This window comes from Pseudorasbora parva, chromosome 24, assembly GCF_024679245.1.
Source record: "Pseudorasbora parva isolate DD20220531a chromosome 24, ASM2467924v1, whole genome shotgun sequence".
In the NCBI taxonomy this organism is placed as follows: domain Eukaryota; kingdom Metazoa; phylum Chordata; class Actinopteri; order Cypriniformes; family Gobionidae; genus Pseudorasbora; species Pseudorasbora parva.
In genome coordinates, this window is record NC_090195.1 from 8,554,190 (window position 1) to 8,570,252 (window position 16,063).

General features: G+C 37.8%; 1 protein-coding gene across 1 annotated transcript in view; it reads right to left on the minus strand.

Annotated features, from left to right (window-relative positions):
• The window catches only part of dpyda.1 (dihydropyrimidine dehydrogenase a, tandem duplicate 1), a 266,445-nt gene that overhangs the window by 175,133 nt on the left and 75,249 nt on the right, over nt 1-16,063 (minus strand). The window contains exons 7-9 of the mRNA XM_067435665.1: nt 15,518-15,605; nt 7,159-7,266; nt 5,594-5,763 (exon numbers count right to left, since the gene is read on the minus strand). Coding sequence (XP_067291766.1) covers nt 5,594-5,763; nt 7,159-7,266; nt 15,518-15,605 — 366 coding nt within the window. The remainder of the gene's footprint in view (nt 1-5,593; nt 5,764-7,158; nt 7,267-15,517; nt 15,606-16,063) is intronic.

Here is a 16,063-nt window from a genome sequence, read left to right on the forward strand (position 1 = left end):
ATTATAAATATGATACAACTAAAGACTCTTTGGAGATATGAAGCTCTATAGGTCCTCAAGATTAACATGAGATTGACAGAAACTTTGTTTAATGTACCCTTTAATGTTTGTGAAATAAGAAACTCTTTTGCGCACAAAAAATGCAGTAAAACAGTTAATACTGTAAATTATTATCACAATTTAATATAATATATTTTAAAATATTTAATATATTTCAAAATAGAATGTATGTGATCCATCATAAATCATTTATATATGCCATTTTGGTACTAAAGAAACATGTATTATTATTGAAGCAAATTAGCTCAAAAGAGATTATAATTAGATATATATATTATAATGAATTATAAATATTCCCTTTGAGCTAACTTGCTACATTATCAATGTTGAATAAGAATATTCATTTATTTATTTTAAATCTTACTGACCCAAAACTTATTGACAACCGATGACTTAAACGCATAGTTCACAAAAACAGTAAAAATAAAAAAATAAAAAAACATATATATATATATATATATATATATATATATATATATATATATATATATATATATATATATATATATATATATATATATATATATATATATTTCCCCATTCATTTGCATTGTAAGACATATTTCAACATATATTACCTTAATTTATGTTCCACAGCAGAAAGAAAGTCAAACTGGTTTGGAATTACATGAAGGTGAGTAAATGATTATTTGCTGCACTGTCCCTTTAAGTATGTTTCTGATCTTAGAACTGAGCAAGTGCGAAGTTAGTGCACATAACAACAGCAAAGGTCACGTCTTTTATCCGGCCATGAGATAATGAAGCGCGTGATTATGAGAGCGGTGTACCTCGTTAAAAACATCAAGTGCGACTTGGCTTGGGGGAAGCACATCAGAAAGTTTACAGAAGATTTTCTCTCTGATTACAAAAAAACATGAGATGAAAAGGGCGGCTGAATCACCTGAAAGAAACCCACCAGCTTTGCGGAGGGGGCCGGTGGGAGGAATGTAGTCGTGCGGCGACAATTCTATTTTCTTATTACTATGTTTCCATAAATCGACTCAGATCATGTCAATGCACAACCGAACGCTCTGTTCTGATTATATACGCCTACAGGAGCCTTAAACTTAATATAGCTTATAAACAGCTTTAATGAGTTGAAGATGATGGCGGCCGTATTAGCAGAGCGTCTTCACTGGAGAGTGTAAACAGATGTGAATAATTACTGCACTTTACCATACTTTGTCTTAATGTGGTGGGCGATGTGAAGAACAATGTGTGAATCAGATTTGAAGGTGAAGTGTGTAATTTTTCTAATGTTAATACTTTCAAAAGTGCATAGACAACTGTAAGTAAGACTTGAATAGCACAAACAGTAGCCGTTTCCATCCGTGCATTGTGGGTTATCGCACACAAAATGAATGCACTCAACTGAGGTGGACATTTTTTTATCAGATAAGAAGACATGCAATAAACTATGATGGAAACACATTTACTGAAAAAAATCCATCAATGTGCAACAAAAAAACTTGTGGCCTTTGCCTCAAAAGAGGATATGATTAGATATCTTGACTAACCAGTGGGCCAATTTTATTGCACAGCAACTCAAATGTTAGTTTGGTTATTCTGAAATGTTTGAGCCAAAGTCTGTCATTCAAATGATTCGGTATAATAACCTCCCAGAAGTGCCTCCCACAATTGCATTCCTAAACACCAGACATTTGAATACAAGAGAGTAAGAGCATGTCCTTCAAGAGGTACGAAAAAAGAGCCACAGTGACTTTCCCGATTGTAGCAAGGTTTTGAATACAGATATTTTGCGGCAGTTTCTCAGGAAGTTGCAATTTAATTCTCTTGAACACATGGGATGGAAACGGTGCTTTTTTTGCTAAATGTTTTATGCAACATTCCAATATTGTGCATAAGTAGCTATGTAGAATTCAGAAAGCCAAGCAAGATTCCCAAAAGCCAACAATGGATGCAAGTTCCACCAATACCAACACAATTTGGTAAGAACTTGCAACGGGGAAAACACAGCTCTTTTGGCATTATTCAGAACATGTACACGTATTCGTTTTGTGTGCCCACAGGCTTTCATAGACAACATAGAAAGTCGGGGACTTACTTTTTTTAAGCTTCATTACAAGCTGTTCACACATTGGCAATAAAGAAGCAATATGTGACCCGGGGCCACAAAACCAGTCATAGGGGTATATTTCGTTTTAATTGAGATTCATACATTATCTGAATTAATAAGCTGTCCATTAATGTATGGTTTGTTAGGATATATCACAATATTTGGTCGAGATACAACTATTTGAAAAGCTGGAATCTGAGGGTGCAAAAAATGCAATCTAAATATTGAGAAAAAAAAATCGCCTTTAAAGGGGGGGTGTTAAACACTCAGTTTCAGTCAATCTCATGTCAATCTTGAGTACCTATAGAGTAGTATTGCATCCTTCATATCTCCGAAAAGTCTTTTATTATATTTATAAAAGAAAAAAACGAGCGCCTGGAGGCGTATCGTGTGGGCAGAGCTAAAGAATGACGAATGCGCGCAAAGCGGTGATGTCCTCAAGCGTGGAGAAACTCATGGCTATCGATCCAGAATCAGATTCAGAGGCTGAAATAAATTGAACAGGAGAAACAGCAGCAGCAGGACGTCCGTCTCTGTGGTATGTACTGTATTTAGTGGCCTGTCAACATTTGTGTGTCTTTACTCACAGTTTATGAGGACATGATTCGGTTTATGGACTATTGTATGCGACTAAACTTTAGCAGTAGCAAGCAAAACGGTTTTGCACGTCAGACTAGTGTAACGTTATACAGAGAACAACAATGGAGTAACCGTTAGCGCATTTGAATGACGAAGCACGCGATCGTGTCGTTTACTGATGTTTACTCACGCGACGAGCCAACAGCACAGACATTTGAAGCAGTTTTACTCACCGGCTGCTTCCAAAGCAGGACTGAACCTTTATCGCTGGGACCGCTCCATCAAAAACACACTTCTTTGGTGTGATTTGGTGAAGTCCTGTGACAGCAGTGACTGTGGAAATCCACTTTTGCGACGCGTCTGAAGCGATGTTGTGAAGCTTCTCGTAATTTCTGCGTTCAAATCGGTCAAATGCAGCGCTGCCTTCCCGGAATGCTTTGCTGAAGCGTTGAAGTCGCTCGACGTCACTCATAGGAATAAAGTGGATCGCAGCGCGTCATAATTGTTCACGGACGACTGGATCTGCACCTGAGAGAGAGTGTTTATGTGCGTGCATTTCCTCTCTCGCTCTAGTCACGCGCGCGCACGCACCCTACCGGGAGAAGAGCCCGTACGGCCCATACAAGGACCTTCCGCTCTGTTGACGTCAAGCCGAGCCATACTCGAAAAAAACTCTCCGAAACTTGTGAGAAACCAGAAGGAGTATTTTTGACACAGAAATACTCCATCACACGTCCAACATTAGTTTTTGAAACTTTGTCTATGTTTAGGATGGGAATCCAAGTCTTTAACAGTGTAAAAAGCTCAGTATGCATGAAAGAGCATTTCACCCCCCCTTTAAAGTTGTCCAAATGAAGTCCTTAGCAAAGCATATTACTAATAATAATACATTTTTGATTTATTTACGGCATAGCATTTTTGAAAATATCTTCATGGAACATGATCTTTACTCAATACCGTAATGATTTTTGGCAATTTTTGGCAAAATCTATAATTTTGAACCGTACAATATATTGTTGGCTATTTCCACAAATATACTTGTGCAATTTATGGCTGGTTTGGTGGTCCAGGGTCACATAAGAAAATCAAGCGGGCACACACGTCCTGAAAAGTGAAGCCAAAGTGCCTTGATCGGCAACCCCGCTCCTCTCCATGTAATCCAATGGGACGTGAGGCAAACTAAACAATCAAATTACACTTCAAATAAAAAATTTCCAAAGTTGTTTTCAGTAATTTTAGGTAGGTTTTATCATGCTGATGTAAGTTCAAGTGTTTGTAAAAAATAAAGTAATTTGATGCTATAAAAAAGGCATGATTGACAGCTTCTCTGAGCGAAGTAGTCATGAGGCATCAATGGACTTTTTTCTGGATTTTTCAGAATAACAATTTTAGCTTTATATTTAATTTCAACATTTCCATAACGGTTTATTTCAAACCAACATAATGAGTTTTTCTGCAGCTAACAGATACTGCGGGAGTGTGGGCCGGCTTTTGATATCGCGGCTCTGCTTCCTGCGCAGACTCGGGTCCCAAATCCTCACGGACATATTCGGATATTGGCGGCTTTACTTTTCTACAATAGAAGATAGTGAAGGGTGCCGTCCATCTTTTTTTTACAGTTTTAAATCTTTTTACAGTCTTTGATGGAAACATTGCTACTGTGGCATTGCTCTGACTCAACCAATTGTGGGAGTTTGGAGGCGGGGCTACCTATTTGGAAAACATTTTTTTTTTTTTTTTAAATGATTAATGAGAAATAATAAAAATTATTACATTATCAAGCATTTTACATTTGTACATTGACATTGCACTTGCACTTTAACAAGCTATAAAAAAAATACGGTACTTTTTTTATAGAAAGACTTTACGGGCTGGTCCTTTGTCCTAGCTCGGTCTCAAAAACATAATGGTGAAAAAAGAAAAAAAAACTTCCCTCAGTACATCTGACACACATATTTCACAGCTTTGTCTAAATGGGGCTGATCATGACACGTTTAGCCGGCTGGCATCATTACCAGTGTGGAAGCGGGTATATAGCTCACCAGAGAGCCCTGTGTGTGAGTAGGACAATTGACAGTAATCTCCCCCTGAAAGCAAAGGCATGTCTGCAATAAATGAGAGTGGAAAGGCTTAGGAGCGGTGTCAGTGGTCTAGAGAGAGAGGACACTCTCACAGAGCTCTTCATAAATCTCTGCTTCACACTTCTCTCACACCAAATATTAATAAGCTTCACTCTGCTGCTTGATGTTGACTCTCTTTCTCTCACTTTCTGACTCTAATCGACTCTCTGCTTCCCTGGTCTTCTCCTACTTGTATTTTGTTTCTACAAGTCCTAGAAGTATAACTGAATTAACTCAGTTTAATTCCAATTTGAACTCAACAATGAACTAAACTTTTCCATAATTCTTTAGAAAAGTGTACGGTTACAGTGAACTATATTCTGAACAATCTTTGGAAAGTGATACACTGGTGAATCATTCACATCGTAAATAGTGTATAAACAAATATAAAAATAATAATAAATAATAATGAATTAAAATACAAAATAAAATAAACTGAAATTAAATAATAGAACTCAAAAATAAACTTGAACTTTTCCATAGTTCTTTAGAAAAGTGTATGGTTATAGTAATCTACATTTTAAAATAAAATATAATAAATTAAAAATTAAATAATAATAATATTCTTATTTATGTATTTATTTTATGTGCATATTTTAATACAAATATATATAGCATATATAACAAAGGGAAGGGAAATATTTGGTTGAAATCCCTGGCTTATATAAAGTATCAAACCATGTGGCATCTGTGACCAAATGATGCTACAACCTTTTGTTCAATAATATATTCAGTCATTCTCCTCCTTTCTCCTCACCTCCTCTGGAACTGCTCGTATGTTGGTGAATCCCTTCCTGAAGACCACAAACACACGACGGGCTCCACAGCGGAGGGCAGAAGTAGCGCAGTCAAAGGCCGTGTCTCCGGCGCCCAGAACGATCACGTTACCACAGAGCTCCGGCAGCGCTGAGTGACATCTACACATCCCTGAAATCCGACGAGGAGGAAGAGGAGAACAAGAAAGAGTGGGAAAGTGAGAAGGAAAAACAGGAATTCTGCCTATAGAACAATTCTCACTTAAAGGCTCAGCAGATGCCTGCTCGTAAAGCGCTGTAAAATTGCATCTCGAAGCCTCACAGCATGTCGCTATCAAATTATTCTGCTTCCATGAGAGCCTGGTTCACGTCTTCCTTTTGCCTTAGTTTTTTTCTTCTTCATGATTTCATTTTTTTCCCCGGAAATGTCCTCATATCAGTAATTTCATGCTCCACACCTGTCGTGGTGCTGCTTTTATTTTTAGCTGTGATAAGGGTGGCTGCACCTATATTGAACGCAGTGATTTCAGCATGATAACTATCAGCATTTGATCAGTTCAGCTGCTCTGAGGTTACACATCTTGAAAACTATGTGCAATTTTAAACCAGGCAACAGATTTAGCCTTTAAAGACCACATGAAAAAAAAAAAAAACCTATTTACCTTTTATTAAAAAATTATTTATAAAATAATCATATTAATTAATATGTAATATATGATGTATAAATGTTATATATATAATAATAATCAATTTCTTGAGATTAAATGCAATTCCTTTTTTAAGGTTGTATTCAGCCGCCTTTAGATGAATGCCATTATTATATTGCGTGTGTAAAAACATCACTGTTAACACAAGCATTTGCTTAAAGGTCTACGGCCTTTTGTTGAGATGTCTCAAATGATTGTAAAGATTCAGACGCTCCTATTTCAGTAAACCCTTGGCCAACTGCCTTAATGCAGCGAGTTACAGTAAGAGGTACGACGGCACATTAGATTAAGATTTATTCATTACTGAGGTTTTATTCACTCTGTCAGGTTCTTTCCCCAAAATTTCCATTTTCATTTAATTCGGATGCCAATATTATGAAACTAAACCCAATTAATATGGGGAGCAGGAACAAAAAAAGTATCTTCTTTTCTGATCTTTTGGATTATTCAGCTTTACCTTTAGAAATAGCAATTACATCTGGCATTACAAACTATACCATGTACCATTTTTGGTCTTCACTTATTCTTCAGAGTATGTCTATGAATAAGTATAACCTGGTTGAAGCTAACAGAAAAACAAATTATTCGGATTATCTTCAGAAAATCCCAGCAAGGGTAACATATCATGGCCATATCCAGTACACACATAATTATAAAAGCTTATAATTATAATATAATGCTTAATGATACTGAATGATTACTAGTCATGGTACTTCAAGGCAAGAAAAAAAGATTGATAGTGACAATAGAAACTTGTGTTACCCTTTGGTATATAATTCAAACTAATCTTCTATGTGTTCCTTCAGGAACTCTGAGTGGGAATCACCAGTTCTGACAGACGGCTTTCTCAGGGTGCCTACCTGGTTTGCTGGCTTTCGCAACGAGGGGGAGAAAGTCCTTGGACGTGTAAAAACCCAGTTCTGCGGAGAGGCCATCAAAGAGCTTGTGTCTGTTAGCTTGAGGAAGACCTGCAACAAATCAGACAGACATGAGTTCACGGTCTTAAAGTCAACAAGTCAAAATTATTTACTTTTATCAATGTGATTTATCAAAGCAAATGTTTTCATATTGATTTAAATAAATAATGTATAATTATATAAAAAAATGTTTTGCTACTGAACATACACAGATTAGGCATAACATTATGACCACTGACAGGTGAAGTGAATAACACTGATTATCTCTTCACCACTGCACCTCTTAGTGGATGGGATATATTAGGCACCAAGTGAACATTTTTTCCTCAAAGTTAATGAGTTAGAAGCAGGCAATATGGGCAAGCATAAGGATTTAAGCAAATTTGACAAGGGCCAAATTGTGATGGCTAGACAACTGGGTCAGAGCATTTACAAAATGTCATCTCTTGTTGGGTGTTCCCGGTCTGCAGTGGTCATATCTATCAAAAGTGGTCCAATGGTGAACCTGCAACAGGGTCATTAATGCACGTAAGGAATAAAGGCTGGCCTTTGTGGTCTGATCAAACACAAGAGCTACTGTAGCTCAGATTGCTCAAGAAGTTAATGCTGGTTCTGATAGAAAGGTGTCAGAATACACAGTGCATCGCATTTTGCTGCTTATGGGGCTGCATAGCCGCAGACCAGTCAGGGAACCAATGCTGACCCCTGTCCACTACTGAAAGCGCCAACATGAGCCTTAAAACTGGACCATGGAGCAATGGAAGGATGTGCCTGGTCCTACCTAAGTAGTCAGGGCTGTTTTGGATGGATGGATGGATGGATGGATGGATGGATGGATGGATGGATGGATGGATGGATGGATGGATGGATGGATGGATGGATGGATGGATGGATGGATGGATGGATGGATGGATGGATGGATGGATGGATGGATGGATGGAATGACAGACACAGCCAGCCAGCCAGCCAGCCAGCCAGCCAGCCAGCCAGCCAGACAGACAGACAGACAGACAGACAGATAGATAGATAGATAGATAGATAGATAGATAGATAGATAGATAGATAGATAGATAGATAGATAGATAGATAGATAGATAGATAGATAGATAGATAGATAGATAGATAGATAGATAGATAGATAGATCATATATATAACAAACAAATCACAATAATAGGCATCCTAGGTAATGACGTAAATTAAATCTTACATCCACAGATACACATTCTAGTTTCCATTTCCTCCCTGTGTTGACTTCTTCCCGCCTCGAATGTCTATTGTGCATCCGATGCCCATCCGAATGTTTGCCACTGTCTAGTGTCATTAATATCATTACACATAATCACACATAATGTAATCTTTCAGTGGTTTCAGAGGGAACGATGTTTAGACATCAGCGTCAGGCCTCCGAGGCCTCAAAACCCACAATTATCATCCATTCTAAAAAAAGCCCAGACAAAGTGAGTTGTGAAGATCCCTCAATCTTCTGTATGTAATATCTAAATCGAGATACACAAACGAGATGTGTTTTGTTGCGGTTTAAAAGCAGCAAATGCTGCACCCTTTCCAAGGCATGATGGCGTCTTAATGGGATAAAACTCTTTGGCAGAGATCAGAGCATTTGCAGGAACCGTAACAAGAGAAGATCAGGGATCCACTGTGACTGAGATGGAAAGCAGAAGACAGTGGTAATGAGGTACTAAGTGATTGAGAGATGGAAGACTGTGGTGTTGTTGTCAGAACCAATCTGTTGCATACACCCAATGCGATTGCAAGGAAATGCATTACAACATGCATCAACAGCTTCGTTTGCTCAATTTAAACATGACTTTAGTAAATGCATCGGCCCTTTCCACCCTTAGCAAAAATCATGTGAAAATACAAAATATTTTAACAGTATCTCATGGTGTATCATCCAGGTACCCGACAGGACCTCTCCGCCCACCGTTCTCGGATTCATCCGCTCTGTCTGGCTTAAAAAGGCAAGGGCGGAGAGGTGAAAGCGCGCAGCATGATTTAAAAAAGTTTAACTCGTTATTAATGAAACTGGTCATTAAATCACACAATAATTAGACGCCCACCTCTCATCAGACTCATCTCCAGAAGACGTCAATAACACGGCAATTACCATGTTTTTAAAGTTAACCTTCACCAAACAAGCCAGCGTGTGGCCTGCGAGTAAACGCGAGCTCTTCGTCGCTCACCAATAGCCAACCTGTCTTCCTCCGAGCCGTGTTCGCACTGCTGATTCTGTTTGACAGAGCACTCATATGGCTGTCTTCTATATTTCAGCCTTATATTTCAAGTTTATATGAAAAGCTTTATGTGGATTTAACCTGCTGAATTCAGGTTTCTAAGTAAAGTATTCCACTATGATATAAAATACATACGTATATCTGGTTTATGAAAGACCAGACAAGAAGGCATACTCAAAATGTATGTGCCAACTCATTGAGTAGTAAACAGACACACACTGCAAGTCATGGACACATACACCCGGAGCAGTGGGCAGCTGTTAAAATTAGCATTAACAATACTTTTTGTTTTGTTTAATGCCTTAAAAATATTAATGCAGCATCTGTTTTTTCTGTCATTTTTGGCTAGTGTTAATTATATGATCATACTCTCATTCATGCAAATGCTTTTAAACCATTCAATTGCGACAAACAGTGCAATTTAATAATACTGATCTATTCCTTTTGCATTTGTTTTTGACTATTAAGCATCAGTATTTAGTCAGAGACCTACCATGGCTGTAGCTAACAGATTATTTATTTCACAAATGTAAATGTAATATAAAAATACAGTAATCAAATATTCATAGAAACTGCAACATTCTTAAACAATGATTAATAAAACATTATATTAAACACAAACATATTAAACACTTACTTACACACTGCAACAGTGACTTTTAACACTCAATTAGACACAACATGAATTAGAAAATTGTCTTTTTTTAAATGCAAAAGCCAAACCATTTTTTTTATTTTTTATTTCAGTGTTGAAAAACGTAACCTATTGAATATTGAATAGATTATCTGATAGTGGTTGGCTACACAGTTAGCACTAACATTACAGCAAAGGAAACTGCAAATAAACATACCGTTCTTTTCGAAGAACTGAGTGAGCAATTGTTCTCTCTCTCTGCCCTCTGTAACCTCGCTTTTGATGACCGGACTTATATTTCTTCGCCGAACACGAAGACATCAATTAATTTTGCATAGTTTTGCCTGCAATGCAGAAATAAGCTGTGATTTTGTTTCATTTGTAACTCTTTGGTAGATTATACATTTATAATTTCTATTACATTACAAATACTGTTACTATACAATAAAACCAATCTCTGGGGGCCCTTTTGTCCTAACTTTCCCCACCTTAGCGACGCCCCTGGCAACAAAAGAGAACACGCTGTGTGTGAATGTCCTGCACAGAAAGACGCCCGCCAGTAATCTGACGGACAGACTCTTTCACCGCTTGAACAAAAAATAACACACAGAATTATGCCAAAATGTCAGTTTTGTAGTGTATTCTCATAAGAGCAGTTTAAATTAGTTTTAGTGTTTAATGAGGACTATCACCTAACAATTTTTATACTATACGAATGTTCAACTTTTCAACAACAATTTTTATTTTATGATTTATAATCTGTTTTCCTAATCTGTTTCTCCACAACATCAACATTTTGAATGTATTAGTGTCCTTGTGGGAACATTTTGTCCCCACAGCATAGGGAATACCTGGACCGCGCACTAACACACACACACACACACACACACACACACACACACACACACACACACACACACACACACACACACACGTCGTGTTTCCATGTTTTATGGGGACTTTCCATAGGCGTAATGCATTTCATACTGTACAAACTGTACATCCTATCCCCCTACACTGCCCCTGCCCCTAAACCTACTCATCACAGGAAACATTCTGCATTTTTACTTTCTCAAAAAAACTCCCTCTGTGTGATTTATAAGATGTTTTCCTCATGGGGAACTAAAAATGTCCCCACAAGGACAAGGATTTCGGATATTGCCATCTTTGTGGGGACATTTTGTCCCCATAACGTAGAGATTACCAGGCCACACACACACACACACACACACACACACACACACTACACCTACATATACTACACGTTCCGATGCTAAAGGTGTTGTATCACACATTTGGTGCAAATCACCAGTGATTCTCATTAGGGAATGTTGAACACATAATGTTGAAAGCCGCTAAATGGCTGTAATGATATCCTGATGATATTCTGGCATTTCCGCATCCTAAAGCTGTCAGGGTGTCACGACTAATGAACAACAATTCAAAATTGCACATAGACTTCCGAAAATGCAGACATGTGCCTCATATCTCTGAGCAGGTACTCCAGTCTCATTAGGCAGTCAATAATTACAGAAAGCTACTTTTATGTGTTTTAAAAGTGGTTTAGAAACATGGTCCTAATTTGGTGAGCGAAAAATGACAAAAACATAAAAATAACCAGTGGCGTAGTTGACCTGTATCTGTATATTTCTCTGATAAACACTACAGTTCATGTCAGTGTTAATTTCTTATAAATAATGTGGTTACGTTAACATTCCCCAAGACTGTTCAAGAAGCATATTCACTTAACACCTGCCACTTCAATCTCCGGATCATCATCAAAATACAAAAGTTCAGGAAGAACGGGAAACTTCAGGGTATGCCATGACAAAGTGGGTTTTAACAAAAGCGCCAGGGTTTGTGACAGCAGTCTTTGTAAGTAATGCGTCTCCATTTGTCTCCTGCTGCATCACATTTTCTTCAGCAACCAAACGGTATGCTCGCAGCCGAGGCCATTTTCACCATGCAAAATCAAAAATAATACATCACCCAGAGGGCAGAACCCTTCTTGTTAATCGGGCCTAATCTATGGGCATCTGTTGAGAAGAGGGGGGCAACACTTCGACAGTCCCTGACCTCTGTGACCCTTATGAATGGCCTAGCGATGAAGAACAAACCAGGCAGAAGAATTAAACTCGATTTGTATATTTTATAAAATAAAAAATGTATACTGGGTATGATATTCCGGCCTATAGATATGGATAATGTAATTCTGTGGATTTATTTAATGCGTTTAATCATCCAACCGCCAAAAAACGTAAATTCAATAACTTATAGACATAACAGTACACAATCTGATGTATTAATCATGTCTGTAGCACAAACTGTGCAATCTGAGTACCAAAAACCATTTGTAAGTAAGTAAGTCTCTAAGTATGAGCAAAATGATCACTAAAATTTAGAAAGTATATAAAGATGATACATAAATAAGTCCTTGCAGTTGATAAATTCCCTCTATACATATTATTAATTATCAACACTCCAAAAGAACAATATGTTTCCATCATTGTAACTGCGCATATTCAATGTGTAACATATTTAAAAAGATTCCTGACATCTTGGGTGGTATTTTAGAAACATGCAGAAATGATGGGTTATTTGTACAGTGTAATATTATAACCTTATATTGACTAGCGTCCAACCATCACTGCCGCCAACTCGTAGCAACTATTGATTGCAGAGCTTTTAAAAACTTCAAGCATCTCATCTCAATGCTCAGCGTACATCTTTTAATCATGTTCTTCCAGTTATTGATCGCTATGACTTTTTTACTAACCCATATATACAAACTCTGACTAATATTCCGCAGCTTTTAGGGCATTACGGGTACATTCTATCATTAATGGACTGTGCTATGTGCTATATAATGTTTCATTCTTGTTACAATGAAATCAAAAGGGACATCCAGAAAATAAGAGACAGAGATCGCAGACCTCATCAGTCCATGGCAGTTAAGGTGTTAATTCACTCTTTAAAGCCATTGAACCTGAGCCACTGACTCCTGAGCCTATAGCCTAGAAACAATGCTCTTATCTGACTTCCTCAACCTGGCTTCCACTTTGCATATTTTTGCATATTGCCAGGGAGAAATTAGCATGTCAATCATGTGAGTGGATGACATTTAAAAAGACCGTAAAGGACTTGTGTGAAATTACAGAAATTAATTGCAAACACTCAATGCTTTCATTTCCTCCCACAGTCAAAATTTCTTTACATCCCTTTGTAGAAAAATCCAAAAATGCTCCACGTAAAAGACTTATAATTAGGATGCCAGTATTAAGAGACTCAGCATTTCGAAAACAATGAATTATACAAATTATTTTTCTTAATGTGTCGGTACAATAAGATAGTTGCGTGGACAGCTTTAGGCAATGTTTGTATTCCTAAGATCAATGTAGGGGCCACATAATCACGGTTTAATTTCTTTTTATATAAAGTTACATTATTCAAGTAATAAGATTATTTTAGTTCAGCAGATTTGTTTTTAGGTTAGGAGTCATAATTAGAAATGCTTTACAATGTAAAGCCTTTTTGATTAATTTTAGTGAGCAACAAGGGATTGTACAATGTATATAGCCAGAAGATATCATCTTCAAGAATACATTTATTTGTTCCTTACTTTGGAAAAAAAGGAAAGAAAAAAATAATAAAGATGAGACTGCACACAGCCACGCAGTTTGAAAATAAAAAGCAAAGCTCCTCACTGCCAGTGCCAATATGATAATTATTATTTGATTCTAATGGCAAAAGGTCACATCTTATATAATCTTATGATACTGATAACAGTCAGTAAACACAGTGAGAGAGAAAGGAAAATAGAGAGTAATAACCCGAGTGAAGAAAAGAAAGAAAGGAAGAAACAAACAAACACATACAAGGAAAGAAAAGGAAGGAAGCAAAGAAGGAACAAATAAATGAACAAAATAAAAAAGGAAAGAAAATAAAGACAAAACATAAAAGAAATAAAAGAAAGAAAGAGAAGGAAAGAGAGGAAGGGAGAACAAGTGAAGGAAGGAAGGAAGGAAGGAAGGAAGGAAGGAAGGAAGGAAGGAAGGAAGGAAGGAAGGAAGGAAGGAAGGAAGGAAGGAAGGAAGGAAGGAAGGAAGGAAGGAAGGAAGGAAGGAAGGAAGGAAGGAAGGAAGGAAGGAAGGAAGGAAGGAAGGAAGGAAGGAAGGAAAGACAAAACAAATAAAATTATTAAAAAGAAGGAAGGAAGGAAAAAATAAAGGAAAGGAAACTAAGGATGAATAAAGAAACTTATAGACAAAAGAAAGAAGGAGAAGGAAAGGAAAGGACGGGAAATAAATCAAAATAAAATAAATCAAAATAAATCATGATCCTAGGACTCAGCTGAATGGAGGGAAAGGGAAGGAAGGAAGGAAGGAAGGAAGGAAGGAAGGAAGGAAGGAAGGAAGGAAGGAAGGAAGGAAGGAAGGAAGGAAGGAAGGAAGGAAGGAAGGAAGGAAGGAAGGAAGGAAGGAAGGAAGGAAGGAAGGAAGGAAGGAAGGAATCATTAAAAGGGAAGAAATGTGAGGAATAATACTAACAAATAAATTAACAAACAAATTAATTAATGAAAAAGAAAAAATAGCAAAATAATGGAAGGAGAAAGAAAGAAAGAAAGAAAGAAAGAAAGAAAGAAAGAAAGAAAGAAAGAAAGAAAGAAAGAAAGAAAGAAAGAAAGAAAGAAAGAAAGAAAGAAAGAAAGAAAGAAAGAAAGAGGAGAGGAGAGGAGAGGAGAGGAGAGGAGAGGAGAGGAGAGGAGAGGAGAGGAGAGGAGAGGAGAGGAGAGGAGAGGAGAGGAGAGGAGAGAGAAGAGAAGAGAAGAGAAGAGAAGAGAAGAGAAGAGAAGAGAAGAGAAGAGAAGAGAAGAAGAGAAGAGAAGAGAAGAGAAGAGAAGAGAAGAGAAGAGAAGAGAAGAGAAGAGAGAGAAGAGAAGAGAAGAGAAGAGAAGAGAAGAGAAGAGAAGAGAAGAGAAGAGAAGAGGAGATCTGGCTCCTGTTCTTAGTCCTAGGACTCAGCTGATGCTGCTAAGATGCTGGAGAGCATTGAGGGTCAACATGTAATGGCAGTGAATGGCTCAGCTTGAAGAGAACAGGGCAGAGAGATCTGATGAGAACCCAGGGTTTCCTCCATTGAGAAGCAGTGGGCAGCCCAACCATGCACTGTTAGGTTAGCACGGCCAGAAACAGTGGCAGCTCAAGGAGCGGGGCAGAAAATGAGATGTGAATGGGCTTACTGGTAGAGGGGGAGAAATTGTCAAGTGGATCTTCCACAGCCATTAACATGGACAGAGAGCCAGGGAGCAGCCAGTGATTCTGAGAAAAAGAGACTTTCTCCATCTTTTCTGTGTACATGCTTGTCTGTCCACATAACAGACAATAAAACAATGTGTGAAGATACGTATAAACTGACCAATTCCAATGAACACGGCTTTGTATCCCTCCTCCTTCAGAGAGAGCAGCGTCATTCCATCTTGGCTGAGGCCTCGGTCACAGACAATCTGAAATAGAGTTCAAACAAGCCATATCAATAGAAGAATGAAAGAAAGACAGAAATGCTCCATAAAAGACCAAAAGCTTATCTGAAGGCATGTAAAACAGGCCGTTTTTAAGATTCCAAGAGGACATCTCTGAATTCATCTTGTGGCAGCGGAAAAGAAGGTTGGAAATGTCTCTATCCGTTGAAAACAAAAAATAAACAAGAAAGAGACAATGAAAGAAGCTCATTTAAAGGCCAGTAAAATCTTGTCTGTTAGATGCCTCAGGAGGTTTTCTCTGAATTCTTATGCCCACTGAAAAATATATAGGAAAATGCTATCTGAAAGAAAATAAGGAAAAGAAAAAGACAGGAATTGAAGTAAAACAAATGGAAGGGAAGGGAAGGGAAGGGAAGGGAAGGGAAGGGAAGGGAAGGGAAGGGAAGGGAAGGGAAGGGAAGGGAAGGGAAGGGGAAGGGAAG